This window comes from Anas platyrhynchos, chromosome 14 (genome assembly GCF_047663525.1).
Source record: "Anas platyrhynchos isolate ZD024472 breed Pekin duck chromosome 14, IASCAAS_PekinDuck_T2T, whole genome shotgun sequence".
Classification (NCBI taxonomy): domain Eukaryota; kingdom Metazoa; phylum Chordata; class Aves; order Anseriformes; family Anatidae; genus Anas; species Anas platyrhynchos.
In genome coordinates this window covers 161026-186823 of record NC_092600.1, presented here as the reverse complement: position 1 = coordinate 186823, position 25798 = coordinate 161026, and the positions used below count along the sequence as shown (strand labels likewise).

The 25798-nt window shown below is 42.6% G+C and overlaps 1 protein-coding gene, 1 long non-coding RNA gene and 1 other non-coding gene across 5 annotated transcripts in view; 2 read left to right on the top strand and 1 right to left on the bottom strand.

Moving 5' to 3' along the window:
• The window catches only part of LOC139998692 (uncharacterized), a 36480-nt gene extending 35225 nt beyond the window's left edge, over positions 1-1255 (top strand). Inside the window, exon 3 of the long non-coding RNA XR_011803413.1 lies at positions 1131-1255. This is a non-coding gene — a long non-coding RNA (uncharacterized lncRNA). The remainder of the gene's footprint in view (positions 1-1130) is intronic.
• A 5152-nt stretch (positions 1256-6407) lies between these two features.
• LOC106017999 (uncharacterized) lies at positions 6408-12745 on the bottom strand. The gene is made up of 3 exons (XR_011803411.1): positions 12610-12745; positions 12138-12210; positions 6408-10989 (listed from the first exon to the last, which is right to left on the bottom strand). It is a non-coding gene; the product is annotated as an uncharacterized protein (transcript).
• A 390-nt stretch (positions 12746-13135) lies between these two features.
• Positions 13136-23941, top strand: LOC101798753 (C-terminal-binding protein 2). Of its 3 annotated transcripts, none has more exons than XM_027468352.3 (9): positions 13136-13386; positions 13939-14093; positions 14185-14329; positions 16526-16732; positions 17361-17575; positions 18349-18479; positions 18611-18738; positions 19328-19448; positions 20440-23941. In XM_027468352.3, the coding sequence occupies exons 1-9, from the start codon at positions 13338-13340 to the stop codon at positions 20609-20611; spliced, it is 1323 nt and encodes a 440-aa protein (XP_027324153.1). In that variant the 5' UTR covers positions 13136-13337; the 3' UTR covers positions 20612-23941. The 3 variants fall into 3 exon arrangements, with proteins under 3 accessions (XP_027324153.1, XP_071879552.1, XP_027324154.1); XM_072023451.1 differs by lacking the exon at positions 13136-13386 and adding an exon at positions 13656-13679; XM_027468353.3 differs by lacking the exon at positions 13136-13386 and adding an exon at positions 13660-13684.
• Positions 23942-25798: the final 1857 nt, after the last annotated feature.

Genomic DNA, 25798 nt, shown 5'->3' with positions numbered 1-25798 from the left:
GCTTTGGAAGGATGCCGTGTAAAACTCCCGTTTGCTGGGTTGAACATTGAGTCCTAGCACCGAGGGCGAAGCTGTAGTCGGTGATAACTGTGAGGAGCACCTACAGGGGTGTGCTTTGCTAAAAAAAAAAAAAAAAAAAAAAAGTGAGTGAACATTAAACAGAGAGAGTGGCCTTGGACGGGACAGATGCTAGCTGTCTCTTGAAAAAATTCCCTTGATGCTTCTTTAGTCTGCAGAAAGGGTGGCATGAGCTTTTGGCTCCTTTGCATTAGCTTTGCTGTGAAGGATCTTTTCAGAAACTTACCTGTTGCAGGCTTGGCCTTTATTGAGCTATTTTTCTACATCCCCACTATGTAGGGCATTTCCAAGAGCCTAGGTGAAATTAAGGCAGGTGTGCTTCTTTTTGAACAGGTCCTTCTTCTTAGTTTCCATCCCAAGATCCAGTTAACCAATGTGAAAAAGTAACAGAACAACATGTACACATCAAACAGTAATACATGAAAGTAAGGTGAACTTTCGGTAGATCAATTGTTTGTACAAGTAGAGAGACATACTCCAAAAAGCCCAACAGAAAGGATAATAATTATGCAAACACATTAAGTATTCTCAATCCAATTCAGTGCTGCTGTCCTGTTCTTGGGTTTTGAAGAAGATGAGTCCAGCTTTCCAGCGGGAGCTGCCATGAGAGAATTCTGGATGTGAACAAGTTGTCCACAAGTTGTCCTTTGCTTCTTGTTTAAGGAGGAGAGAAGATCTTTCTCACCGTTCCTTCAATTCTTATCAAGGTCTACTGGTCAGGGAACTTAAGGCAAACGATGGATGGGACATAACTTTTTAAGTTCGTAAAGAGGTGTTTTCTGTTATCACTTCAGAGAGGAAACAGAGCAGCCATGGATTTTTATACTTGCTTTGAGACAGTAGGAGGATCTTTTCTATGCAATTTGAGAGACTGCTAAAAGGGAAGACTGGGCATTACCATTTATGTCACAGGCTGCCTAGAAGTAAGACCAAGTAGAATCATCCAGTGCAGAGCAGTGGGAAGTTACAGCTGCCCTGGCACCCCTCAGTACAGGAGTACAGCTGGTTCAGTAAGTTTGTGACAAGCATTACTGTTTTTTTTTTTTTTTCAGAACAGAAGATGATAATTAATGACAGCCACAGGAGAGGAAGATCTGCTAGACCTGACTGTAGTGGCAGGTACAGCTTTTTGAGGATATGAATGTAAAGGGCAGTTTGGATGGTAGTGGTTGTCAGCCTGTGATCCTGGTCTCTTGTTTCTATTTTACTGGTTTTATGTTTCTCCTTCTAAGCAAAGAAAGATTTCAGTAAATTCAGTGAACTGGTAGCAAGCAACTCACAGGAGAAAAGCCTGGTGAGGGAGAAGTCTGTGTATGTTGAGAAAGAAAAGGATATAAACTATTAATCTTAACGTCAAGCTCTAGAAAAACTATGGCATGTATAAACAATTTGTTAGCATGTGTAAAATAACAGGCATGCTATTTGTCTCCAACGTGGGTTTGTCAAGGACCAGTACTATTTCTTCTCTTCTAACAGAATAACATTTTTTGTGGGGAGGGGTGAAAAAGAAGAGATCATCTGTACTTGGGATCTGTAAGAACAGTTGTTGGTAAATCAGTGCAGTTTGGTAAAACATAATAAATTAGAGGATCTCCCAAGATCCTTTCCAGACTATTTTTCTGAGTCAGTGATTATGAATCTTCACCCAAACACCACTGCATTAACTTAGTTAACTTAATTAAGTCAGTTTTGAATTATGATCTGAAGCAAAAAAAAATGGAAAGGGAAAAATCTTTTTTTGCATACTAAAGGCGAATGTTGCAGCTGTGCTTTCAGGTTGCCTTGGCAAGTGGCCAAGCAGAGGAATTCTGTCTTAATATCTGGTGAAGTGCTAGTCGCTTCACTAGCCAGAACAGCCCACCTGTTGCAATGGAAATATCCCTTTCTCAACTTTTTAATACTTATACGTGTCTTTGCCTTCGACCCATGACATACAAGGTTAGTTGTTTATTCTCACATGCACACATACAGAGAAGCACTTTAACCTCATTACAGGTCTCAGAGAGTTGGATAATTACCAGTCTCTCACGACCAATGCTTTCATCACTCTTTCTATTTGAAATTGTATAGGCAACTCTGACCTATGAGGACCATCTACAGTGTAATGTGTAATATCTTATGAATTAGTTTCACTAATTCCCTGCAAGGTCCAGGCCTTTGACCTACTCAAGCAGCTGTAGAAACTGTGATCAACACTGATCTGATTTCCTCAGCTTTTAGCATCAGTTCCATCATTTATGTTATCTGTGTTGCTCTTTGTATCTTCATATAAGTCCTGGCTGAATTGGATTAGTGATGTCAACAGGGTCCTGCAATGAAACAGACATGCGACTGGAGCATAGTAAGTAAATTCTCATCAGATCTTTGCCAATATCTTATCTTATCTTACCCCAAATAGAAGTGTTAATCCTGTGCATAGTCTCAGGGTTGCATGGGAATTAAACACTTGCAGAAATTAGACATCTTGTTCTTTACTTCTTGTCATCATGGATTTGTCCTTATCATTTTGACATGAGCCAGCAGTGCGCACCTGCAGCTTAGAAGGCCAACTATGTCCTGGGCTGCATCAAAAGAGTGGCCAGCAGGTTGAGGGAGGTGATTGTGCCCCTCTGCTCTGCCCTCGTGAGGCCCTGCTTGGAATGCTGCATCTGGCACAAGAAAGATGTGGACCTGTTGGAGCACCTCTCCTATGAGGAAAGGCTGAGAGAGCTGTGGATGTTCAGCCTGGAGAAGAGAAGGCTCTGGGGTGAGCTTATCACAGCTTTTCAATGCTTAAAGGGGCTAGTAAAAAAACATGGAGAGCAAATTTTTGCTCTATCGGATAGTGACAGCACAAGGGGGGGTGTTTTAAACTAAAAGAGGGAGGATTTAGATTAGGTGTTAGGAGGAAAGTCTTCACTCAGAGGGTGGTGAGGCACTGGAAGAGGTTGCCCAGAGAGGTTGTGGATGCCCCATCCCTGGAGGTGTTTGAGACCAGGTTGGATGAGGCCCTGGGCAACCTGATTTAGTGGGTGGCATCCCCACCTATGGCAGAGGGGTTGGAACTTTGGAACTGGGTGATCTGTAATGTCCCTTCCAACCCAAGCCATTTTATGATCTTTTCATCACCTATTGCAGTAAGTACCATTTTATTCATAGGGCTCAGCAGCATCTGGGCAGTATACCATCACTCAAGTACTTGCCCACCCTCGAACACAAGCTCCTATAAAATGTTACCATTTGCACATAGGATCTTGAGGAACAGACTTGCTGAAACTCATCAAGGAATTCAATTTGCATTTGAATTCTTTGAGTTCAGAGCTATATAGTCCCATTCATGTAATCACACATGGAGTGACTTTTCATGGAGTCTAAACAGCATTTGCTTCTCATCAGCTAGTTGGAGGGTGTCATCCCTGTGCATATACTTGTGATGGGATGTCATTTCAAAAGAGCTGAGGGAAATGTTTCATAAGTGATCTGTCATGATCAAATAGGCAATGAGTTACTTTGCAGAACCAGAGCCAATGTTATTACAGAGCTGCGTTTCCCTTCTGAATCCCAATCCTTTGAAGATAGCACTTGCAGTCTGACTCCTGCAGTGAACCATTTTCCTCTGCTTTTATTCTCTGAGGTAAATTCTGCCCTTCCTGATGTGCATTGAGACTGAAGAGGGCACCTGTATGCAAGCTGATCAGGCATAAGGTTTGCATTGCCTATTTCATTACTATTTCATCCTCAGGGAGGTTGTGTGGTTTTGACTGTTAGATTGAAAATAATCAGCCAAAGAAAGCAACTGCTTTAACAACAGTCATAACTCTCTCTCCACACTGGTACACTACAGGCAGCAAAACCAGTAGAGTGTTGTACATTTATTCTCCTCCCTTCCCCCGCTCACCTTCCCCCTGATATAGAGCCTTACTTTGCTTCTCATTTTTATTTCACGATTCATAAGTCTGGAGGAGCCTCTGGTCCTTACAATGTAGCTTACAATCCAACAGCGTCTAATGGAAAACATTAGCACCTAACCTCATGCAGAAAGCATCCCAATCCACTGCAATACAAATAGTTTTATTCTCAGTATGGACATGAACACACAGCATCTCGGTTGCTTTTCTCTATGACTCAGCTGACGTACTGATAAGAAGTTGTAATGACTTTCCTAATACTTTGGTAGTAGCTATTAGAATAAATTAATTAGCATAAAATTAACTCTGTAAAAATATCTATGTGTCCACAGCTCCATAGAAAAAGTCATTAATAAAGCTAGTTTACTGTTACATTACTACTGAGAGATCAATATGCTTTTAGCTTTACAGATAACTTAGCTTGGACATAGAGCAATGTCTGCTCCAAGGTCATTCAGTGATAAGAACTGACTGCAAAAGCCATGAATTCTGGATTTTAGTTCTCTGAAGCGTCTAGCTGCTTTTCACTTCAGTATTGTAGATATTGGCATACAGTTAATGTCGTTACATCTTCAAGCTCATGCATGCTTTGAGTAGCAGTTGATCTTAGACTGAATGTCCACTCTGAGTGCTTGGCTACGTGCTTTCTGTGAGGCTGTGTGTACCACAAGCGCTCAACCCAGAGACTTTTTATAGCACATACATTGTTGCCTTTGTCTAATACTGCATTTGTTTTCCTCTTTCTACAAACAGCACCTCTGAAAATGTGGAAAATTGGAGCCTTTCAGCTTTCCAATCCACCCAATCCCTGCCTTTCAGAGTCCCATTGCTCATAATGCTTCATATTGGTTTGGTGCGGGAGAATAAATAAAGCCTGGTCTACTTCACCTTGGGGAAAAGGGCCTTTGTATTCTCTATTTTGCGGCCCATAAGGGTCAATGGTGTTGATCCACTTTCAGCCTAAGGCAGACAAATGTCTTCATATGCAAAGCTATGAAGGTGGCTGATAATGCTAACGTTGCTAATCATTATGACTATTAATTTGCAACTCTGACATACAGCTTGCCTACTTTTTGCTTTGCTGTGTTGAATAGCTCATCAAAAATGTCCATACTTTCCAGGAAGTCAGGACTAGAGCATGTATTAAGGTGTTCCACTTGGACTTACTGTGGCAACAAGAACTTTCATGAGGGTCCTGATGGCAATGACAGCATACTTCAGGTTGAGCAGAGTAGCCCAGACAGTGTCTGTTGCAATAACTGTACAACTCAGTTTCTGTGCTTCAACTGAGGAAAGTCCAGCCAGGCCTTTGTGATGTTTCTTGAAATTCATTGAAGCTATCACAGTTCATCTTCTTCATTTTGCTTTCAGGTTATGAAGGACTTGGTAAAGTGCATGAAAATTTTTGCTCTATCAAGTAACAACTCATTCAGCATGTTTGGACACATGGCAGGCTACATCTGAGTTATTTGTCATCATAGACTATGTGAGAGTTTATGTGTGAGGCAGGACTCTCAGTGGAACGAGGAATCCATATACTATGCTCGTGCCATTGTCTCATTTGTTCCTCTCTTTGGTGGCAGGAAGATCCCTATGGTATCTGCAAGAGGATGTTGTTTCACTTTCCTCTTTTGTTCGAATCAACAGCAATGGGCATTCCCTTCTATTATTAGGGAGCTCTTTTAAACAAACTGAGAACAAAAGTCTGCAGTTTCCCTCTGAAATGACTATGTCACTGTACTAATGCATGTAGCAGTTTCAGTGATGTGCCAGACTCTGCATCTGGGACTGCCACAGCCAAGGAACATTGGACTAGACCAAACAAGTACTTTGATTGCTGTATGTGCTGAGTTACTGTACCTTACTTTGTCTAGCGTAGATCTTCAGAAGATTATAGCACTCCAGTGCTTTTGCTGCATTTTTCAGGATTTGATTGCTGCAATGCTTTTTTTAGTCAAAACCAGAGGATGTTACTGCACAATGCAGAAGATGCTGAGCCTCTGACAGCTGAGCCTGCATTATTTGTAAGGAGTACTATCAGAGTTCTACTGCAGGAGGCAGCACAGAAGAAGGCTGTGCAAACACTTCTCTGCCTGGGCTAATATTTACAGCACCACACTCTGCTCTTTACGGGGCCAGAGACAGACAGCAGACACTCACATCTCATATTAACACCTGTACACTACAGAAATATTAACCTAATGCAAACAGCCCAGCAGAAGTTAATGTCTGTATTCACAGAAAAGCAAACAAAAACCTCTTTCATTTCGTAGCATGAGTATTGGGTCCCTAAACAGCTCTGGCTGCTCATTGCTGATGAAGGTTCAGGGTCTTGACATCTAAAGCAGCTACCCATAGTTTTCTGCTTCAGTACCTGTGGCATTTGGCAACTTATGGCTCATATAGTTTTATTCTTTTGTTCCTATGAATAAAGCACTCAAAGCTGCTCTTGTACTTTATTTCAGTGTGGTTCACAGCAGGAATACTGGAGACATTTAGTTATGGATAGGTACAAAGACATGTAGCTCAATGTATAGACTGTATCTATGGTGATATTAGCTCCTTAAAAAGAGTCATCCTACAGGAAAAAGGAACTAGCAAGTTTATGATAATGTTATTTTAGGGGGAGTGATTGACATACTGAGCTACAGAGCTTCAGTCCAGAGGAACTTTGAGAAACCTGAGGACTGGGTCAAGAGAGACCTTGTGAGGTTTAGAAAAAGTGGAGCTCTCTAACAGGGCAGAGCTGGCCCCATGCATCTGTTCTGGTTAGGGACTGGCTGAGGAGCAGCCCCTCTGGAAGGACCTGGACACCAGTGTGTCCTGATCCTGTGTAAGACAATCCATGCACCATGCTGTATTAGGAAGAACATGGTCAGAGAACTGAGGGAAGTTATTCCTATCTATTTAGCATTGCTGAGGCCACACCTGGAATTTTATATGAAGTTCCCTAACCCCAAAGTTCAAGAGGGAACTTGACAGAGTCCAGTGGAGGGCTACCAAGACAGTAGCATAAGACCCACAAAGAAGTGAACAGAGCTGGGATTTTTTGCTTGGCAAAGAGGAGTCTCAGTGACAATCTTTTAGCAGCCTACAGTTACGTGAAGGCAAATTGCAAAGGTGACAAAGCCAAACCCATGTTGGTAATGGCAGGTGACATAAGAAGTGATCATGGACATAATTTGTAATTTGGGTGGTTCAGACTATATATTGTGAAAAACATTTTCACCAAGAAGTTGGTGCAGTGCTGTAATAGGTTATCCAGAGATGTGTTGGAGTCTATGTCCTCAAACGTTTTCAAAAGTTGTAGAAAAAGCTATAGCTGACTTGTTTTGGTGCTGGTGGTAGTACTGCCTGAAACAGACATTGGATGAGAGACCCTGTAAAAACCCTTCCCACCAACTGGTCAGGGCAGTGGTTAGAGTGCATATGCTTGGGTGATCCAAGCACTCCAAGTCAGGAGCAGCTCAAAAGAAAAAAATTGTAAGAGGAAAGCCAAAATCTTTCTTCAAGAGAGGAAAAGAGGAGCTCCTTCTAACAGTACTATTAAGCTACTATTTTTTTTTTTTTCAGAGACAAGAACATGGAACAAGTAGCTTTAGTAATACATTCCACTATATTTTGATTCAAAAGCATTTAAATGATGCACCTACTAATCTACAGCCCTACATATGCTGGCCCATTTTTCCAGATCCTAGTATATCCATGCTGCATATTGTCAGAGCAGATACTTGCTTTCTCCTTGTCTCAAGCGAATCTAAATTAGCATGCAGGACAGTGGATGTGGCAATGGCAAGACAGACCCAGGCAGATACTGTAATGCCTTAGGGGTAGCAGCTGTTCAGAGGCACATATTATATTGACTATGGTAACAGAAAAATAATGGAACTGAAAACAAGATTTTACTGTTCCTGTAGGTTGGCAAGGTACTTAAATAGATACGAGAGCAATTAAGTGACAGGACATGCATTAGATTATTTTCCCTTGATTCAGTAGGGGAAAATGGACTGGGTTTCCATTCTCCTTAAATTATGAGACAGAGGACCCCCCCGGGCACATTAGGAAAGATCAGTGATCCCACCCTGCTGCCACCTTCACCACCTTTCAGTCCTGTTTAAAACAGCGCTAGAGGCAGCAGGCTTGTCTGCTTGCAGCAGGGCTTTATTTTAATTGCTCCTGTGTATTTTCCTCTTTTTGCTTGTAAAAGAGATGGGCACATGGCAGAGCAGCAGTGCAGGGGCTGATGTTTACTTTACATCTTATCAACAGCATTAGGTGCTTTAGAAACTACCAGGAAAGACAAGCCACTCCCACATGGCAGGACTTTGGACCACAACACTGAGCTGCTGTGCCCAGATGGACAAGGATTTCTCTGCTAGTTCTGCCCCTGGCAACAGGGCCTCCACGATTTCCAGTCTCCTTCTTTGCCCTCAGAAATGTCCTCTTTACATCTTCCCTCCTTTCTCTCCTGTTCTTTTTAAGCATCCAACTAATTACTTGCCTTAAAAGCTATCAGTGAGATAACATTGACAACCTAGCAGGCTATCTTTGTGCACCAGAGAGGTCTTAAGCAAGGTTTTTATATAGAGAAGATGATCAGTCAGCATAAATGTAAAAGGAGACTGCAGGTGAGAAGTGAGATTTTGCATGCAAGCCAAATGGGTAAAGCTGTCCATTTTTATTACTTATTTTTTTTTAACGTTTAGTAGCATTATAGACTTTTTTTTTTTAACTAATCCATTCTGAAGGGAAGCTGTGCCAATAGTTGAGGCACCATCACAGGCATGCTCATGCACCTCTTTTACCACAATGATCTAGATGATTTGTAAATAATAACTGTAAATGAAAAATAGAAGATGAAAAAAAAAATAAGGAAGATGTTCTAGCTAGATCCCCAGGGCCCTGTTCACTGGCAGGTCACATGGTTGGGGAGTAACACAAAGGAGTACAGAACCATCTCTGCTTGATGAACATACACATACATGAGTTCCTGTACTGTAGTCTATATCCCACCTAACACCCTGGGGAAAAAATCCCAAAAAGGCTCAGGAACACTAGATATTCTACAGTACTCTGCAGTTCCTGTTTGTGACATCTCTCAGGAAAGACCTGTCTTAATTCCCTTCTAGGAGTGAGGTGCTGGAAAAGTAGTTGGCTGCACTGAATTTTGACTGTGGTCCTCAAGTAGTGCTGCAGGAGTGCCACCTGGTGGGTCTTTTCCTCACAGGGTGTCCAGAAGCCCTGGACAACAGCAGTGGAAAGCCAGCTCTGTCAGTCACCTCAGCCCTTATGAACAAGTGTGCCCAGTGCTGTGTAGAAAATACTGCTAGGGGCAGTACTGTGTTAATCATTGTTTCTCTCTTCCTAGTGTACACGATCTTCAGACTCTGTTGCTCTCAGATAGGTTTTGCTAGATATGAGCACATAAATAAGTCTGATAAGAGCTGATAAATTAATATGGACCCATCTTCTGAGAACTATAGCCCTCAGAAGTATTACTCCTTAGGGCAGGAGAAAGTTAAAACATACATGGCTAGTAGATTATAATTTGTTTTATTCTGGCTCCTAACTTTGGTTTAGTGGAGGACTTGTTATTGTTAGGTCAGAGGTTGGACTAGGTGATCTTGGAGGTCTCTTCCAACCTAGACAATTCTGTGATCAATTTCAAATTCTAACAGAATTTGAAAAAGCAATATGCCCTCCCCCACCCTGTCTACTATCACCACCCATATTTAATTTCTTTTTTTATTTGTCAAGAGCTTTGTGGCAACACTGTCAGCTGTAAAACAGAATATACAGGCTCATTGTGTATGATACAATTAACATTAGTATTTCTTCAGCTTGGTAATTTTCTAATTTGAGGGGTAAGAAAGCTTAGTCTGATCTTTTGTATTAGATACAGTCTTGGGGACCATGCCAAACTTTTGGAGTGGCAGAAAGACACTGGATAGAATTCCACCTAGTCCTTGTCTGTCTCTGAAAACAGCCACTCTCAGCTGCAGCACAGGAGGCTGGAAAAACATCCCAAAACCAGAATTTGAACAGACTTCCCTTACAGAAAGCTGCTTTCACTAACCTGATCTGCTGGCTAGTGCTATTTAAATATACATAAAGATAACAGTTTCAGACTTGTCATCCCCACCACAAAGAATCTAAACTGAGATGCCAACAATCCAATTACACTGAGCCAGTACTCCAAAAAAAATGTCTCTGTGGTTTAATAGCCACAGGTTGGGAAAACCATGTCAATAAGGGCTTAACAGACATGATAGAGAAATTAATATTTTTCCAGTTCTCACTGTTGATCCTTATAGAAGCAGTTGCTGGGCATACCTGATCCTGACTACTGATGGGCTGAGAAATCATTTTAGATATCCATTAGCACCTGCATGCCTAGCTTTTTTAATTGCCACAGGAAAGAAGGTCCAGTTATCATGCACTTCAGTCTGCTCCAGTTCCTTATTTTACCAGTGAGAAGTGACAACTAACAAAAAAATCCACAGCAGCGTTTAGTATTAAAAAGAAACATGGGGAGTGCTGTCTGAAGCAGGAGAGCTGAGCTCAGCTGATGACATACACTACCTTGCAGGCTTTAGACAAGACAACCTGAAAGCTGGCTTAGTCTTTATTGAAGAAAGCCTGTTCTTTTCCCTAAGCAGCTATGGTACCATTTTATTTGAGACTTTATGCTCAGCCAGTGTCCCACAGAGGCAGCACTGAGATTTTTTAAACAGACTTCCTAATTTGTCCTAGCCCTGTCAGTAGAACAAGGAAGGTTCTCTTTCTTTCACCATCACAGTCTAGTTGTCTTCAGGGAAGAAAACTTTGCTCTGGAAGGCAGAACTCTCTTAGGCAGCTTTCACTCCAGCTATTGCTTTGGTGCTCACAGTTTCATGAGGTGAGTGATCTGGTCCTGCTTCCTTCACTACAAAGTCTATGACTTGCTTGTGGTGTAGAATTTCAGCAACTCTGCTTTGAAGTCCTGATGTTGCATTGGACAATAGCTCTGGGGTTCACAAAGTTCCTGGTGAATGGAAGGAAAATGCATTATGTCAAGTGGTTATTACTGTGGGATGCTGGGCAGACAAAACTAGACAGTGTATCATGGAAGCTAGTATGTTCTCAGTGTGGCCAGAATCATTGTTGATTCCATGCCAGCACTTACAGGGGAGACAGGGATCATAGTCTAGTGGCTGAAACAACTAGGAGTCCAGCACTCCATGAGTATCTTTATCTATGTTAGCTTACACAGGGAGATGGGGAGAAAGCAATGCTAACTTTACATAAACAGTGATCACACAGACTATTTGGGAGGAAGGTAATCAGAGTTTCACAGAACTGCCTATTATATCTGTTCTCATGAACTCAGTAATGGCAAAACCCAAACTAAAACCTAATCAAATATTAAGAATGAACAACAAAACAGAGAAGTTGATAATGGAACTGTATTAAGACCTTCTGGATCCTCTAACTAAAAAGAATGTTACAGAGATGAAAGAGGTACAAGGCAGGGGTGATCAAAGTACAAAATGGTTTCCCAGCATGGAAGAGGTGAATACACAGAGGTTCTTCAGTCATGAAGAAATGACTAAGGAGGATCTGACATAGGTCTATAGACCCCTGAGTGCCTTGAAATGGAAAACGACCGTCTCTGTATAGACACTGTAGAAACCAAAAGAAAAAACAGTGTGAGGTTCACATCACACAGGATAAGGAAAAGCTTCAGAACTCTGTTATGGGGAAGTATGAAAGCTAGAAAATCACATAAATTTGAAAAAAAATAAGACGGAAACATTTATGGGAGAAAGTCCTACCAAGGACTATTATATACACAGATGCCACAAACTGCTAGACACTGTAGAATTCTCTGTGAAATTTGCAGTCCATGTTTGCCACCTTTTTATACCATTCCGTAACACAGAGAAACTGGCTAGAAAGCTATACTATGCCAGAGTATTCTGATGGTATTTCTCTGGGGAGGACAGACAGAAGCACTGCCTTATTCAACAGCCTGCTCTTACAAAATCATCTAATACCCCAGTCGCTCTACCTCCCATAATTTTGCTTCATCTTTAAGTGTCTTCATCCACACCCCTTTTGCCTCCTCAGCCAGCCCCTCAACCACCACAACTTACCCAGCTCCCTCATCTTGCTGTATCCCCTTATACTCACAGGGATAGTGGCAGTCAAGGATGTAGAACTTGTAAATCAAGCTTTGAAATTGCCCAGAGATCAGAGCAGGCACCTGTAAAATACACAATGGACAGTTTCATGGAGTTTTAACACTCAGAAGAGTAGGTGGGACATGGCCAAGATGGAAAGTTCCGGTTGCACAGCAGAAACCAGCTGTGAAGGGGCCACCTCACTAGATTTAACACAAGTGCACCCATGACTTTAGCCAAGGTCTTACAACAGCAGAGAGAGAAGGCATGACACAGAGCACCAGGCCTTACTAAACTCTTCAATAAAACAGTGAAGCATATTAGTGAGGAAGGCAGAGAAGTAATAGGGCAGCATGTTTGCATACAGCAAGAAAAACACCCAATCTCACAGATGATAGACAGGAAGAAAGACCACCACTCATGTCTCTGGTGTGATGAAGTGGAGATCTTGGTGTTTTTGTCACTATTGGCAGCGCATATACCTGAGGAAAGCGTAGTACCAGCTTAGGACAGCACTTATTGTGAGGCTCCTTCCTCCTTAGAGTTTTGCGCGGCTCAGCATTCGTGCCCAGAGCAGTTTTTCCCACCCCCCTCCCAAAAGACCTGTAAAGCTGTAGTCAAGCAGGTAGCTTGCGATTGATTGAAATCCCTCTCGCCGTGCTCATCACCCCTTCTGGTGACAGCTATCTGCGGACAGCTCGCTACGTCTACAAGCCCTTCACGCGCACCGCCCTCCTTTCGGCCGTTTCCTCGCGGGTACTGCACGAGACCCTCGGTCCAGTACCGAGGAGCTGCCTGCCCGAAGGACCCCACGCGCCGGTTCTGTGACACCGACTCTCCAGCGAGCGAGGCGGCCCCGGGGAGCGCGGGCCGAGAGCCCGGCGGGGCGGGGGGGGCCGGGGCGGGGCGGGGCGGGGCGGGCGGCGCGCTGGGCCCTGCTGCGCGCTGCCGGGCCGCTGGCCTGGGGCCCTCGCTCGCTGCTGCGCCGCGGGGGGTTGTGGGGCGGCCGCGGCGGGGCGCGGGGCCGCGGCGGCGGCAGCCGGAAGCGGAAGCGGAAGCGAGCGGCGCTGCGGCTGCGAGGCCTCCACGGCTGCGGGGCCGCGGGGCCGCGGCCCGGCCCTTCCGCTTTGCCGCGGGAGCCGGCGGCGAGCAGCGCCGCGTTCCTCCGCCGTTCCTCCGCGGCGCTGAGCGGCGCGACCCGGCCCGGCTCATGGACCGGCACAAAGTGAAGCGGCAGCGGCTGGACCGGATCTGCGAAGGTGAGGCGGGGCGGGCGGCCCCGGCCCCGGCTCCCGGCGGCAGCGCGGCCTCGTGCGGCGGGGCCCCGGGCCCGGCTGCGGCGCTCCCTGCCGGGAGCCGCACGCTCCGCGCCGCTGAGGCGGAGGCAGCGCCTCGCGGGGGCGGACCGCGGGGGCGCCGCCAGTGCGCGGGTTCCTCTGCACGCCTCGAAAGGAAGCGGAGCAGGAGCCTGGGAACGGGAGGCACGAGGAGGCAGTAGGCCCGAACGGACTGCATTCTTGGTTTTGGGAGTCTAGAGTAAACATACGTGCTTGTGAGGTCTCCTCTGTTACCTTATTCTCTATCAGGCTTTTTTTTTTTTTCTTTAATGTATAGTAATGACAGAGCTTCCCCCCCACCCCCCCAGGTTCACTTCCTCGTTGGTTTCCTGTTTATTTCTTTTGCTTTAAGTAATCCCTTCGTTAAAACCGTAGAATTCCAGAAGAACTAGTGATTTATTGGACTAGCAGATGAGGGCTCCATTTCATACACGCTGTATTTCATACAATCGCTTCTGCTGACTTTCTTAATAGGCATACGGCCTCCTCTTGTGAATGGCCCGATGCCAGCACGGCCACTGGTTGCGCTCCTGGATGGAAGAGATTGCACTGTGGAGATGCCCATCCTGAAGGATGTTGCTACAGTGGCATTTTGTGACGCTCAGTCAACTCAGGAAATCCATGAAAAGGTGGGGAAGAAAATATACGAGCATTTGGACATTGAGCTCTGTCTCTTTGTGTAACAAGGTAGAGATTGATTTGGACTGCTTTTTGTTGTAGGTACTGAATGAGGCAGTAGGAGCTCTGATGTATCACACCATTACGCTGTCTCGTCAGGATCTGGAGAAATTCAAAGCCCTCAGGGTCATTGTGCGTATTGGCAGTGGCTATGACAATGTTGACATCAAATCTGCTGCAGAATTAGGTATGGTGATACCATTAGGGTTCTGATGTGATCAGAACTGAACGAGAAGTAGAGCACTGCACGTGTTTTTCTGTCTATAACTAAGTGCTTTAAAAATCTTTATGTAAAAAGATTGTGAATTGCTTAGTAGGAGGCATCTTCAGGAAGCAGAGAAATGTCTGAGCTGGTAGGTGGCCTGAAAGGAAGGATCTCAATTCTCAAATTACTCTGCTATAGATACCAGACCCTTTGCAGTTGTCTAAGGTTCAGAAAGCTATATATGATGTCTAGATAACCTCTCTTTGGTGAGGCAGTATTGGGTTATTTGTGGGGAAACAACTGAGCAAACTGACATCTGAAAGCAGCCTGCAAGGGGTAAACTCACTGCAAATGCTTGATTAGTGATTTTTTTTCTGTTTGTTTGTCTTTTAAGTATGGGTACTGCTTCAATATCTTATGGATCCCTGTAGATCCCAGCAGAAGTTTAGGCATGTGAAGGGTCTCTGGATCAGGTGACACAAAGCTGCTATTCATTATTAAACATATGGTAGTGAGGCTTTTAGACTCTAGTCTCCTTAAGGAGGTGGATCAGCTAAGAACCCCATGCCATCTTTTTAAAGGTTGTGTCAGTTATTTGAAACCTGTCTTAATACAAATCAGAGTAAGCTTAAACCAAGTGCAAGTATTTATATATAAAATTGTAATAGGCAATACAATTTCAAGACCCGTAAGAACAGATGAACTGCAAACAAAAGAAAAATGCATGTTTGTCTAGATTCCCAAGAATTCCTGGCAAGGTATTTGGCTCTTATTCAGCTGTTACGCTTTCTGGCTGGACAATTAACGATTATTTCTGTGCTTTTAGTCAGACCCTTTAATTCATTCCAAAGTACAGTACTGTTCCTTGTATGTTCTGAATCCCCAAATTGGTGCAAAGGGCTCTTGTGTCATTGTGTTTTCTTACACTTAAGCATCATATTGCACATAAACACAAATTTGTGCCTACTTACGAAAGAGTTGAATGTATCTGGTTTGTCTGAAGTTGAATGAGATGTTAACTAGTGAGATGATAAGAAGTTAGGTTTTCCCATTTTCCCTTTTCATCTTCTCCAAGTCATCTGTGTGGCATTATGACACAGTTGTAAATGATTCGATTGAGAAAAGGTATTGGATATCTGGGATTGTGCGGGGCTGTTCATGTAGTTCACTTAGGAGGAAAGTGTGATCTGAATTTAGTTCAATGTCTCCTATGTAATAGGCTTACAAAGAGTGATGTACTGCTGAATCTTGTGTCCTCAATCATTACCTATATTTTATTTCTAGTTTTTAGATAGATGATGGAATTTGAGGAGGAAAATTTTGCTTGGTTTGACAACCTGGTTTTCCTCTTCTGAAGTGGTGCTTACCCCTGTTTAGGAGCAGTAAATTGTTGAATGGAGGATAGCAGCAGGGAAGTGATATGCTGCCTGCCTCTCCTCTTCCCTTTTTTGTTGTTGTTGTTTGTTTTGTTTTGTAGTTTTGTTTTTATTTTGGATAGCTCAGGAATGACCACATATTGCTGCAGTGCTCTGGCATCTTTTCTTTTTTCTGGCAGTAATTTGTGCTTCCAACACCTTAACTCTGCTGGCATTAGTAATGTACCTGATAGTTCTAGCTTTGGTCTTATGGTCTCTTGTGGCTGTGTATTATTCTAGAGTGGGAGTGTTATATGTTGTTATTTTTAAATGTAACTTCAAACTCTTGTGGTTTCTCTCTGCATTTAATGAGGTAGTTACTTAGTGTTGCTCCTGGGGAAGCTGTTAGTTGAGTGAGCATCTGGACTGTGAAGCATGAAAGAGCACAACCATCTGTCTTCTTAATTCTTCTACAATCTGTCAGTTAATCTGTCAGGAGTATCTGGAATGAGTGCATCTTCTTCAGTGCAGGCCTAAAACAGTAGGTTTCTTTTGTCACTTGTGTGATCCAGTTTCTGCATTTCAGCTATTTTTTTTTTTCTGGTGAGGATGTCAATCAAATGGATATTTATAAGGAAGGAATGAAATTTCCTTGGGGTTAAAAACCTGACTGATAGTAGAATCAGCTTCTGAAATTAATCCTGTGTTTCTTAGCAGTAGTTCTGGAGCACTGAATTATGTTTCAGCATTTATGCCTAAAGAGCATAATTTTGGTTTAGTGTTGTGATGCTAAAAATCTTATATGAACTCTGTGGTTTTGTAGGTATTGCAGTTTGCAACATCCCTTCCTCCTCTGTAGAGGAGACTGCTGATTCTACCCTCTGCCACATCTTGAACCTCTATCGCCGTGTTACTTGGCTACATCAGGCTATGCGGGAGGGGAACCGAGCTTCAAGTGTGGAGCAGATTCGAGAGGTGGCTGGAGGCGCTGTGCGTATCCGTGGGGAGACTTTGGGCATCATTGGACTAGGTAAGTGATGGGAATCGTTAGACTGAAAAGCAAACTGTGAATGTTTTTGGGAACCTAAGAGTCACAGACTGGAGAGAAAAAAAAAAAAGAATTTTACAGCTGTTCATTATGAAACACACTGACTGTTAAGAAATGCTAGTGCCCTATTCAGTGCAGCTGAACATCTTCAAGAGTTGAGTATATACCATGGGATTGGGGATTTTTTTCTTACTCAGATGGTTGGATGAATTGGAACATTCAGACAGCTGTTCTTAGTGACTGCTTTCCTGCGTGCTAGCCTCTGTATCAGTAACAAAACTGCCTGAAAGCTACCAATTCCTTCTCCAAGTTCTTGTGATCAGACTATTACTGCCTCTGAAACAGGGTACAGATTTGATTTGAAAAACAGCTTATTTTAGGGTAAGCTCCGTCTATTGCACAGGGAATGACTAGAAATAGTCAAATGAGATCAGCACTGAATAAATAGCCAGCCTCCTTTGGATTGCTGTGGCAATCCTAGGAACGTCCAGGGCTGCAGTACCTTGGGCCTGGCAGTAAACTCCAGTGTAGGCTCCCAGTCTACCCCAGTATCTTGTTTTAAAAGTTTGTTTTACCTTTCCTTGATGATTGTGGGTTTTCTTTTGTGAAGGCCGAGTTGGACAGGCAGTGGCTCTGCGAGCCAAGTCCTTTGGCTTCAACGTGATTTTCTATGATCCCTATCTGCCGGATGGAGTGGAGCGATCCTTGGGTTTACAACGAGTAGGAACCCTGCAGGATCTACTAATGCACAGCGATTGCATCACATTGCACTGCAGCCTGAATGAACATAACCATCACCTCATCAATGACTTCACTATTAAACAGGTGCAGCAGGAGCTTGATTTCCCCCACAGAGCACTGTGGAAATGAATGCAAACAGAAACTGCTGCTTTCACAGAGGCTGAGAGCGTGTGAATCCTGCTGCCTCTGCTGTGTGCCTCCTGCTGCCTTCGGAGGCTGGGAGCATGTGGATCTGGGTGCCTGTGCTTTGTGCTTATAGAATTTCTTGTTAAGAGAAAAATATGATTGGCTCTTTTTACCAAGTAATTTCACTTATTAAGAATGTTTTATGTTATTAAATAATTTAAAATTACCTTTAAAATGCATAACTGGTTGTGCTGGTTAGAGTCAGATCTGGTGTGGATGGAACTATGTAAGCTTCTTCACGCAGCTCTGTCAAAGTCTTTCTGCCTAAGCCCACTGCAAAGCCAGTCTCGGGCTCTACTCCACTAGTCTGAATGCTTTTCAGTGCTTTCATGAGAGACATCTGGACATCATAGTCCAGTTTTGTATAGCTGCATACTTGATTCATGTCCTCTTCTTTAAATTAGTAGGATGAATATGGAGTGCAAAATTTGAGAGTTCCACTTTTGCCCTTGTTGTATTGTGGTTTTCTTTGTTCATTTTTAAAGCAAATTTCTCAAGCATTGCTTGCAGGCATTTCCCCTGTGGTTAGCTTTGCAGTGAGAGCACTCCTAGTTCGTCCGGGCCTCATCTAATCACTGCAGGCTCCTGTTCATTTTCAGTAGAGTTCCCAAGATTCACTTTGTTCCCCTGGGAAGTCTTTATCAACCCACTTAATATTTTTCTTCTTTCAGATGCGCCAGGGCTGCTTCTTAGTGAACACAGCCCGGGGAGGGCTGGTTGATGAGAAAGCCTTAGCTCAAGCCTTGAAAGAGGGGAGAATCAGAGGAACAGCATTGGATGTACATGAATCTGAGCCTTTCAGGTATCACTGCACCTGCATGCCTGTTATGTTACTCAAGCACTAGATGATTATTTCGTGTTTATGTTATGTTGATACCTGAGAGGACAAATGGAGTTATCATTTCTGGAGATAACTTTTTTTTCCCCCCACAGCTTTGCTCAGGGGCCCTTAAAAGATGCACCCAATGTGATCTGCACCCCACACACTGCCTGGTACAGCGAGCAAGCTTCCATTGAGTCCAGAGAAGATGCAGCTAAAGAGATCCGCAGAGCTATTACAGGTAATGAGGAAGACTGTGTTTGATCTGCTGCTGCTGCTGGATTAGGATTCTTTTGTTAGTTCACTGCAAGGATTACGGATTTGGAACTGCTGATTGTTCTTAGACTCAGTAACTGGTTTCTGGAACTGCAGTGTAAGTTGGTAATTGTCCCTGTGCCTTTTGAGAATGTAGTAGCTAATGCTGGAATGGCACTTTCCCTCCTTGGGAAGGCATTGAAATTCTTGCTGAGTTTCACTGAAACTACATCTTCTAAATCCTTTGCAGTAATTGCTTTTGACAGTTACTCTGTACACCTCTTTCTGGAGTAGCACATGTTGTCTCCTGGGAAAGGTGAGCCCTGGTGATTGCAGTTTACATGGCCAGTGATTTCCCCAAGATCACAAAAGTGGGAAGGAAGGATCAGTTTCATGTGTTCTTCAGAGACCAGTTGTTCAGAGGAGTCACCCCTGTCCAGTGTTATCCTGTGGAATTAGAATACCGAATGTTTCCTTTTTACTTTCATTTGTAAATACTGCTAGGGATGAGCACCTTCTATTTGTCTCGTTTTTCTGTTCTGTTCTGTTTTCTGTCATTCTTGGTGCTCCTGCAGGTCACATACCTGATGCTTTGAGGAACTGTGTTAATAAGGAGTATTTGCTGTTAGCAGCACAGTGGTCCAGTATTGATCCTGCAAGTGTCCACCCAGAACTCAATGGAGCTGCAGCATACAGGTGAGATATGTAGGTTATTGCTTCCAAGCAGATTTTCCTGCTGAAATAGGCCAACGTTCCTCTTTGGGTTTGAGAACTACTTGTACCTGCAAGCAGATGTGTTTCTGTTCCTATATACTCTGTAAATGAGCAATTTCCAGAAAGTTAACTGCAGCACTACTGAAACCATACTAGGATTTAGCATTTGCCTGGTTATGTTTTTGTTCAAACTGAATACTGGTTATTTTTTCCAAATCCTTGCAAGACCTGCCCAAGAAATCTTTTGATATAAGAAAGCCTGCTGGGTGCCTGAAAAGACAACTAGATCTTAATATTTAGAAGGTGCACATATCACTATGTCTGTATAAACAAAGCACAGTTCTTATCAGTAGCTCAGATGAGGACTCTCAAAAAGACATTGTCTGTTAGATTTGGGCAGTGGCCTAAATAAGGGTGTATTTCAGGCTGTTACAGGCTTGCAGAATGATTGTGGATAGGTTCAGATATATTTATTGAGAAGGCATGGGGAGGCAGAATGGAAGTAAATGGTTTATTAGCAATTCGTAAGTATGTCTCTACTATTTTTTTTTTAATCTCATTTCCTAGCTAAACTAAGGAAACAGTCTTACTTTTCTATCTTGAATCCCAGTGAAGCATAGCTGGTAGCTTGTACTCTTCCTGCTGATGGGGAGGGAATTTCCAGCTCTTCAGGATATATTCATACTGTGCCTCATGCTGTTTCCCACAGGATACACAAACAAAGTTTGCACTTGCCTTCCAAATGCTTAGCACATGACCTGAAACTGTCTCTGTCTGTCTGAGAACAGGTGTCATTTGGTAATAGGATGTAACTGTAACTCTTCAGCTCTGGAGACTTTTCCTATATTCTATATCTTGGAGCAATTCTGCTAGAAAAAGGGATTTGTATTCAGTAGGTGCCTAAGGGCACAGCTCCTTTTCCCTTGCAAAACTGTTGGACCAAGCATGTAATTAATGTTTCTGTTGGTTTCAGGTTTCCTCCAGGAGTAGTGGGAGTAGCCACCCCCGGGCTACCAGAACCACCAGTAGTGGAAGGGATTGTAGCTCATGGGATCCCTTCTGTTTCCCTCTCTGCACCACGTACCCCTTCCCCAGGAGAGACGAGTAAACTGGATGCAGACAGAGAGATTCCTGCTGACCAGTAGCAGCATCTCTCTCTTCTTTCCTCTGTCAGCTGAAAAAAATAGGAGGATATCTCCTCCTAGGACCTTCTTTAACACCATACAGAGACTGTTTCCTGTTCATATAGGACAGGAGGATGCATTTCATTACTGGCAAACTTTAGCTCTTGCCTTTATTTTATAACCCTTTTAGTTATTATCTCTCAGTGAATCTTTCTCCTTCTCTGGGGCAGGGCAGCAGTGACCTTGCCTCCCCTTGGAAATACTTGGTTTAACCAGTGATTTTTCCTATATGTCTGCCTTGATCGTCTGTGACAGGGAACTGTCTGTAGTGCACTTGAAAATGGGAGAGGTAGAGCTGCCTGATCAGGAAAGGCCCTCAGTGCTCCTAATACCAGACCAGCGCACATTTTTCAGTTGTGACTTGTAGCAGCTTACGTTCCATTTGGCTGATCCTCTCAAAGAATAGGCATGGGAAATATCAGAATATGGATATGGAAATTGGAGAAGTGACTCTTGTCTGTATTACGCTGTTGGTAGAATGCAGCCTCAGCTCTGTGCATTACCTTGCTTGTTTTAATCAAGGTTTTCTGTGAGAACAGTGCAGGCACTGCTTGTTCTTGACCATAAGTTTTCTCTATGCAGTAGTAGGTGTAAAAGTAAAAGTGACAGATTCAAAGTCAGTCTTGTAAAACATTTGGAATGGATTAAAAAGTCACAAACTGTGTTCTGGTGGCCACTGTTTGTGAGGCTTCAGAATAATTCACTGTGGAGTTTGCATACCTCAGAGAAGGCAAGAGAATGCAGAAATAGGAAAAACTTGCACTGGGAGACAGCAAGTAGCAATAATTTGCAGCTGCAATTGCTGGTTCCTCGCACACACGTACCTCAGTCTAATGGCGCTGTTTATTCACAGGGTATGTTACGTTAGAATTCTAAACTTTGTGCTACAGAATTTTGTAGGCATAACTGCATCAACTAGAAGTAACATACCAGTGCTGGTGACCCTTGTCTCTGCTCATGGAGAACACAGCTTTTAAGGCTTGACCAAATTACTCTAGTTGCTGTAGCTCTGCTAGCGTATACTGCATCTTCAATAGTGGGTAGAGTAAAATGGAGCTTTTTAGCCTTGTGATACTAAAGGAGAAAGAGAATACAATTAGCTTATCACCTGAAGCCAAGGCAGGATTGTTACTCTGAAGTCTTTTCCAATTTCTCTGTCCCAAATGATTGAGAATGAATCAATTCTTTGAGGGGAGAGGAGTCTGCAGCAAAATGGGTTCCACAGGAGATTTTCCTTTAAATTTCATCTTGTTACACTTCAGTTATAGCCTTTCCATGCACAAGATGTAACAATCCGTGATGACTTATTTCTGTTGTGTGGGTACATTAAAGTAGGTGCTATACAGGAGGCATATATGGTGTGGTTTTGTCTGTCTCCCTTGATTCCTCCCTCTTTTGTGTGTCTGTGACTGGGAGCTGAATAGTGGGAACAGACTGCAAAAACACCTTGAGGAGTGGATGAAATTATTTGCTTAGGCTGTTTACAATTTGAGAAGCTGAACAAAGCTTTCAGAGTCGCAAAGGTTTCAGGCTTTTTCCAGGTTTTAAGTTACTCTCCAGTACTGCATTTGTGTAATTGCTAACTAGTGATACGGTGAAGTGATATATTCCTCTCCACATGTGTGCCTGCACTCTGACCCCAACCTCCAAAAACACACAAACAACAGAAAAAACCTCTTGGCAATTCAAGAAAGAAAATGAGGCAAGAAGTAAACTTCAGGTGTTTTCTTATAGATTTTACACTTTAGCATTAGTGAAATTCTAGTTCTCTACTGCTGAATGTCTTTTTTGATAAGATATTTATGTTAATGAAGATTCTTGACTTCCATTCTTCATGGATGATACTCTACTTAAAATTCATATACCTCCTTGGCTGCTCAGGTCAGACTGGGACTGGTGTTAGGCACAAGTTACAGGAGTTTTTTTGAGGAAGAGCTTAGAGTTCAGAAGCATTTCAGTTGGAGCTGTACCTAAAATAACCAGCCCTTTTCTGTTTTCTTAATTTCTAGAAAACCTAAATTTTACAAGCTACTAGCTCAGAAAACTGTTATTCTGACGGGCAGGTGGAGAGAAGTTTCAATCAGGACTGAGAGTTGATCCTTCTGTCTGTTACTGCATTAGGGAAGCAGTCTGTCCATAACTACCGTTTCCTTATTTTCTGCTGAAAAGTCCTGTCCTGCTTAGAGGTTCAGGTCTGCAGATTACTTTGTGGTAAGGGGCTTCTAGTTACGAGCTTCGTGAATGCAGGGGATCGGAGTATGTTCATCTTCTCTCTTCTAAAGCACAATGCAAGGTACATTTTTGAAAGGTAGCAGTTTGTTGGTTTTTTTTTTTTTTTTTGTAACTGCAGTGGTCTCTGACGATCAGTCAAGCAGCTCTGAGCAGAGGAAGAGTGGAAAGACATGAGAGTTTCTCAATTCTTATATTTGGTGACTAGTAAGAGTAGGAGTAAAAAAACTGATGCATAAGAAATACTTCATTATGGGTACTGAGGACTGTACCCATACAGCACTGATGATAGTGACAGTCTATTCAACACCATGTAGACTTGTGATGGGATATAAGGCAACTTTCCCCTTGATGAAAGCCTCAGCAGAAAATGATGAGATAAAACTGAACAGAACCTTGACTATGATCTCACAGAAGGTTCTCAGTGCCTGTAGAATTACTATGCATACATGCCATTTGTACCCCTGCTTTATAGACTGAACCTATCATCACCAGACCAAGGCTGTTCTGAATAGATGGCTCAGAGAAAAAATTACTAATACTGAAGTACACTGTGGTCTTCTCCATCCTGTGAGTGCCAATCCCTTTCGATAGCACCCTCTCCTATGTGATACACTGACTCGCAGCTCCTCCTCCCAATCTTAGCACAGTATATAGAAGTGGAAGGATTTGATTTTCTTATTTTTTCCCCTCTTAAAATACCTTCCTTCAGGACTAGTGCAGAGCTTTAATCCCAAAGAATAGAAGTTTCCCAGGGTGAGGCAGGAGTGCCCTAGCTGCACTAACCTGCTTACAGGAGGTGCTCATACTGTCCCAAGGTACATTCTGTTTGTCAGGGTCACTGCTGCTGACCAGCTTTTTTATAGAGGACTCAGAGTTTCAGAAATATATTTTTGTAGACAATAACTAAACTGTGAAATGTTGAAATAAAGCATGTAAACAAAAACTGATAGCACTGTCCTCTGTACAGATGTTATTCTTAACTTCAGTTCTCTCCTGACTCGTTAGAAAATGTTCGATTACTTCGTGGATATATTTTAATAAAGTTCTCCAAAGAACATGGCTGCTGTCTGTGGAAGGGGTGGCCTGAAATGCAGAGTAGGGGGGTGAAAAAAAAACGAATGAAACTACAGGTGTGTCTGCATCAGTCACACTTTTCTCACAATAAATGGGCTGGATCTTGCACACAGTCACTTCCTACATCAGCCACACTAGCGACTAATTTCCTTTGGATTCTGGACAGTGGATCACCAACAAAGACTGGAGGTAACAGACTGAAGAAGCAGATACTTGGTGGTTAAGGGATAACTTTGGATGTAGCCCAGTGTTTACTTAAGTGAATTCTCTCAAGTTGAAATTGTGGTAACTGGTTTTGTTGGCTTCCAAGTCTGTAGCTTGTATGTACATGTTAACAGCAGTAGCTGGTTTTACCCTCTTACCTCTGTAGTTAGTACATGATACAACCCGTGAAACAATTTTCTACTATAAAGTCAGTGCCACAGAATTAGCAACAGAAAAATGACTAGGTATTTCTATAGCTGAGAATTTAAATTTAACTGAAATTTGATGGCCTATACTCCCTGTATCAATTATCAATGAAAGTCTGGAAAACCACTGCTTTGCTTGGAGCATAGTGTGGAGTCCTGATGCCTGTAATGTTTGTGTTTGCATGATTACTGGCCTTAGAACATTAACAAAAGACAAAGCACTGAAATGCTGGGACTCTTAAGAGTTGATGTTAACTGTTACACTTCAACACTGAGTCCACGGGTCTATCCCTCAGACTAGATGACCTGTCCTGTCATTCAGTATCAAGCATTCTCATGAAGAGTATTCAAGTAAAACACATAAGCAGCATAGGATGGAGAATCTGTTTTGCAATTGTTAACTACAAACATCCTATGCAAATGAGTGCAAATTTTAGTTGGTTACTAAGAATGAACTTCTTAATCTGGCTGATGTCAACAAAGTAGACCCAATATGTTGTTTGTGCATTTTTGAGTTATTTCGTAGAGTTTAATACTTCAAAGACAACTCAAGAAAAAATGTGTACTTACTGAAGCAAAAATAATGTTACTAGATATCTGAGGGTGGAAACATAATTAACAAGGTAGTTGTAAAGCTGTTGAGAATGCATGTAGTCATTTTTCACCCTCAAAAAAGGTACACTTGTTGATGGTTAGCTTGAATTTTTCCAGCGTGGCATATTAAGCCAACAGAGATGCCTTTTTCAACTGGATTTAACACGTACTTACACTGAGTATTCTTCCTTGGGTAAGCATTTATGTAGTCATGCTTAAATTTTTACTTTGGTTAGGTGAGACTGTTTTGAAATTCCTAATCTGAATTATGTAATCCAGACTCACAGTTACCTAACTGCTTTTTATAACTTGTCTAGTGTTCCGAATGGTGTTCCTCTTCTCTATTTGATTCCTTCTATCAAGCAGTATTACTTTAGGCTATTATGAAAGAAAATAAAAGGTTAAAAAAATAACATGTACATACACACATTAAGGTTTAGGTTTTTTTTTGCCTTCATTACTGAAGGAAGGAATTCTGAAATGAAGTAAAAGCAGGCTATTTAAACAGACCTCATGAAAACTTCACCTTGGATTCCATCTGCCACAGGATTCCTTTGAATCTATTTTTAAAACAACTGCCTTAGAGTTCAAGAAATACTTTTAAAGGAAAAAATATAATGGCTTGTCCAACTTCTTGCTGCCTTCTGGTGTATTAGCAATCTAGTAATGTGTACTGTTATAGAATTATGAAGAACACAGTAAGATTAACTTGAAATTCTTTTACTACAGGCACAGGTATTCTTTAATGGAAGCTTGTGTTTTTTTGTTTTTTGATGGGGGGCAAGTTATTAGGTTGAACAGAATCATAGAATCATTAAGGTTGGAAAAGACCTTCAAG

What these genes read in the sequence shown, in the direction of transcription:
- LOC101798753 (XM_027468352.3), top strand. Translation starts at nt 13,338, where the DNA reads ATGGACCGGCACAAAGTGAAGCGGCAGCGGCTGGACCGGATCTGCGAA. An exon ending in CTCAGGAAATCCATGAAAAG is followed by an intron (nt 14,094 to 14,184) that starts GTGGGGAAGAAA and finishes TTTTTGTTGTAG; the next exon opens with GTACTGAATGAGGCAGTAGG. An exon ending in CAAATCTGCTGCAGAATTAG is followed by an intron (nt 14,330 to 16,525) that starts GTATGGTGATAC and finishes GTGGTTTTGTAG; the next exon opens with GTATTGCAGTTTGCAACATC.